This window comes from Fulmarus glacialis, unplaced genomic scaffold (genome assembly GCF_000690835.1).
Source record: "Fulmarus glacialis isolate BGI_N327 unplaced genomic scaffold, ASM69083v1 scaffold13084, whole genome shotgun sequence".
NCBI lineage: Eukaryota > Metazoa > Chordata > Aves > Procellariiformes > Procellariidae > Fulmarus > Fulmarus glacialis.
The window spans coordinates 21,573-25,300 of record NW_009210025.1 but is presented as its reverse complement, the minus strand read 5'-3'; the positions used below and the strand labels follow the sequence as shown (position 1 = coordinate 25,300).

At 38.3% G+C, this 3,728-nt stretch overlaps 1 protein-coding gene across 1 annotated transcript; it reads right to left on the bottom strand.

The window, feature by feature from the left end:
• Window positions 1-2,445: 2,445 nt before the first annotated feature.
• On the bottom strand, window positions 2,446-2,566 carry LYRM4 (LYR motif containing 4; the record flags this gene model as incomplete). The annotated part of the gene is made up of 1 exon (XM_009577039.1): window positions 2,446-2,566. A coding segment is annotated over one exon (121 nt), but the record flags the coding sequence as incomplete, so codon positions are not given.
• Window positions 2,567-3,728: the final 1,162 nt, after the last annotated feature.

Here is a 3,728-nt window from a genome sequence, read left to right as displayed (position 1 = left end):
CGAGAGCCAAATCCTACCCACATCAAGTCAGGCTACTCCAAACATTAAGGTACTACAAATCAGTGTCCTCGTTTCACCATCCCAGATACATATCTACAAAGCAGGAACAGTATTTCCCAAATATTTCAAGTGCTTTGATACCTTGAAATTGAAATCGTTTCAGAAAAAGGAAGTACTTGCTATTACAAAAGCAAGTTGTGCCAAGCAGGTCCTAATTAAGATATTTTAAAACAAAAATAAATTTAGTACACTTCAGTCATCCATTTCATGGCAAAACAGTTACTGTGGTAGCCTCACTAATGTTTTCCTGATTTATCAAAGATACAATGTTTACATTCTTTCCTACAACCATCACACAGCGTTTTCTGACATGCTGACAGGAATTTCTTAGCCACAATCTAGAAGAGATTTTCAGTAGCATTTTACTACGGCAGATCCCACACCCACAAATTGTTACTTCTTTGATGCTTTTTTCTGTAAGCGTGTCCTGGTTTCAGCTGGGATAGAGTTAATTTTCTTCCTAGCAGAATTTGACCCTGTGCATTTTTATCTTTTGCCACCCCCTGCGACGGATGCACTCCTCCTGTTTGAACTAACTGAACTTTGGTCCAGGCAGATGCTCAGCAAATAGGACTAACCGAAGTTAATCCTATTGTGTGAGGCTATCGGTGAGAACTCAGCACCAAACCCAAAAAAACCCCAGTTTGGCTGGAGACTGGGCTGATAAGCGTCCGAAACTGCATTAACACAGCAGAAAATCTGACTACAAATCAACCACTTTATGCTATAAATATCTGCAACCATCAGGGTCCATTGAGCTCTCCCTCCACAGCAGTTGGCTGCGTGGCGATGGTGTCCCCTTGAGTAGGGACACCTCTCACGGTTACCCCTTGAGGCTGAGAGATCCCTTACTTGACACCAGACATCGATGGGTTGGTAAGTGACATTTTTCGCATGCATGTAACATTTAAGATACGTATAGTAAGCTTAAGCGATAATCTTTGTATCCCATACTAATTTTAAGTGTAAGAAATAGTATTGACCGCCAATCCATCTGTACTTATTATTTTACATACTTAAATTTACTGATTAGAACTCAATAAACTAACTACTAGCACAGACCTGAGTGATCTCTGACTCTTCTCCTGCGACACCCCCTCCTTCATTGTCTTCTCCAGCCTCTAATACTTCCCTGGAGAATATTGGATATCAAGGCTCTCCAAGATAAAACCTCAAAAAGAAGAGCTGAAAAATGCTACTCATCACCAACAGATATGAGAAAAAACACCCCAACATTTAAATATAATTGCATTGAGTCAATCCAATCTGAATTGCTTCTTTGAGAAATACTTTTAAAATAGCAGTGTTTGGGTTAAAAAAAAGATAGCAAAGCTATGGTAGCACAAAACAACACCTGTTCCTGGGAGAAGAAATTCCAAAGAAATAATTTAACTTGCACCAAAATATTCATACTTAATTGCAAAATCAAAGGGCCCAGCTTCCTACTGAAATAAGAATCCAGCTAACTGACCTGCTGGTTGTTAAAAGATTCATGTTAAAACAGACCATGGAGGAACAAGTGCACATATTCATTCGATATTTAATAAAAATACTACTGAGCTCTGACCGGTGTCAGTAAGTGCAGATTTTGCAAGGAGGGACAGCTTAAGCATTGCAAGTGCCCTTAGAGAGTTTAGGCGTAGAAGCTTGCTTTCCTCAAATTTCCAGTGGTCACTGTAGATAGACAGTGGCTATGTATGAGAAGTAATAAAGTATCTAGAGTTCAATGAAGTATAATTCATGCCTAAATAATATGGTACCCAGTGGAAGGAACAGAGATGCTATAAATGCTATTCAGATAAGGTCAGACAAAAATATTGCCAGTGACTCAACTTTTTCCAAAGAAAAATCTAGCACCCTGCTTGGACATATTTAGCCAGCATTTACTTAATTCACTTTAGGATTTTCTTGTTCTGCTACTGTTCTAACACTATATCTGGAGGTGGGGAAAAACAAACACAGAAGGCGAGAGACTATTCAAATGGGTGTCACAGCCACTTTTCTAAACCTATGACGGAAGGAGGAAAGCGTGAGGAAAGGAATCTAATACACCTGAGCTAGATGAAACAGATTCAAAGGAAAATTAGGGCAGAACAGAGAAGCAGAGTGAAGAGATAGTAAAACAAACAGCAGAAAAGGTAACAGAAGAGCATATAAACTTTTGATAGCAAGGCCTGTTCCAGTTAATGGAACAAACATCCCTAGATGCCCTATTGCAACCATGGATAAACAGATGTTTCCCACCCTCTCAAACTCGGACATACAAAAACTACTGTTCATCCAGGAATGTTTTGAGCAAGGATCTATTTTTTCCATCTCTAGTGGCATAAGACAGTTAACTAAGAAGTGTACAACTCTTAGATAAAATGAGAGAAATAAACATACCTGCCGATGAATAACCTCTAGGTTTGCTTTGGCTTTATTCACTAGTTCTTCTATTTTTTCAGAATCCTTTATATTCTTGTTTTCTCTGAAGGCATCTCTTATCCTTCTGATGGCATACGTTCTAAACACAAACAGTAAGAAAACATGTATTCATAGATGTGCCATAGTTTATGACATTTCAACATTCTTTAAAACATGCTGTTTTTTAAAAATAAATATACATACACACACATATATATTTTGCCCAGTTTTATACATATATCTTTTTATTCAGGGTCTTGTCTTGCCTGAGTTGAAACAGTGACCAGATTCTTCAATTAAAAAAAAGGGGGTTTACTGGAAGTTATTGTAGAAAAATTTCATATTTCACATATCAGTCCAGTCCTTACTGTTTGTTATTGCTGTAAACATACTGTTGGATGCCCGGCATGGATACTGCAAAGCTCAAGAACATAACAAAAAGCCTAAGAACCAAAAAATCATCCTCCAAATGGTTTTGAATCAGTGCAACTATTCTTATTCTACATACTCTAAAGGTCATTGAGCTAACCACTAAATACATCATACATTATTACTAGTTTTAACTTTGTAATCTAGCAGTCAACAAGGTAGACTGACGGACCAACCGTAACAAAAAGGGCTCCTTCACTGTTACCCCTTTCCTCTCCTGACAAAGCATATTTCACCCTCATCCTCCAATACCTCCTCATCCATTTCCCCACTAAGAAGCAATAACAGGACACGATCTCTGCAAGCAGGAAGAGGTTATGATCTTTGCTTTCAGAGAGGAAGGTCCAAAGCTGCAGCTATCTCCGAATCTCTCCGCTTTCTTTTCAACCCAGTAAAGAACCTTCATGCAGTCTGCAGTGTACTGCTCAATAAAAAATAGGGACAATTTCAATATTAAAATAAAATTTTCAGACTGAGCAGTAGATACTTTCATTGCATGCATGCTTGGGAAGGGAAGGAGAAATGGCAGTAAACTGATCCTGCTCAGCTATCTTGATAATGTCCCACTTCTCTACCACCACATCACATCAGTATCTTTTTTACTACAGAAAGTAAAACCCTATGTGTGGCGCTGGAAGGAAAAAAAAGGCTGCTGCAAACTCCACAAATAGTATAATATTTCAACAACCATTTTCAATCTTGTATAAAAGTGAAACACGAGACACAAAACTGTCTAAAACATGATCATAAAAAACTCCAAAGACGACGTTGCAAATAAAAATACTGGGGGAGGAAACTGAAGAGAGGAGAGGAAGAAGAGGAAAGATGAATAG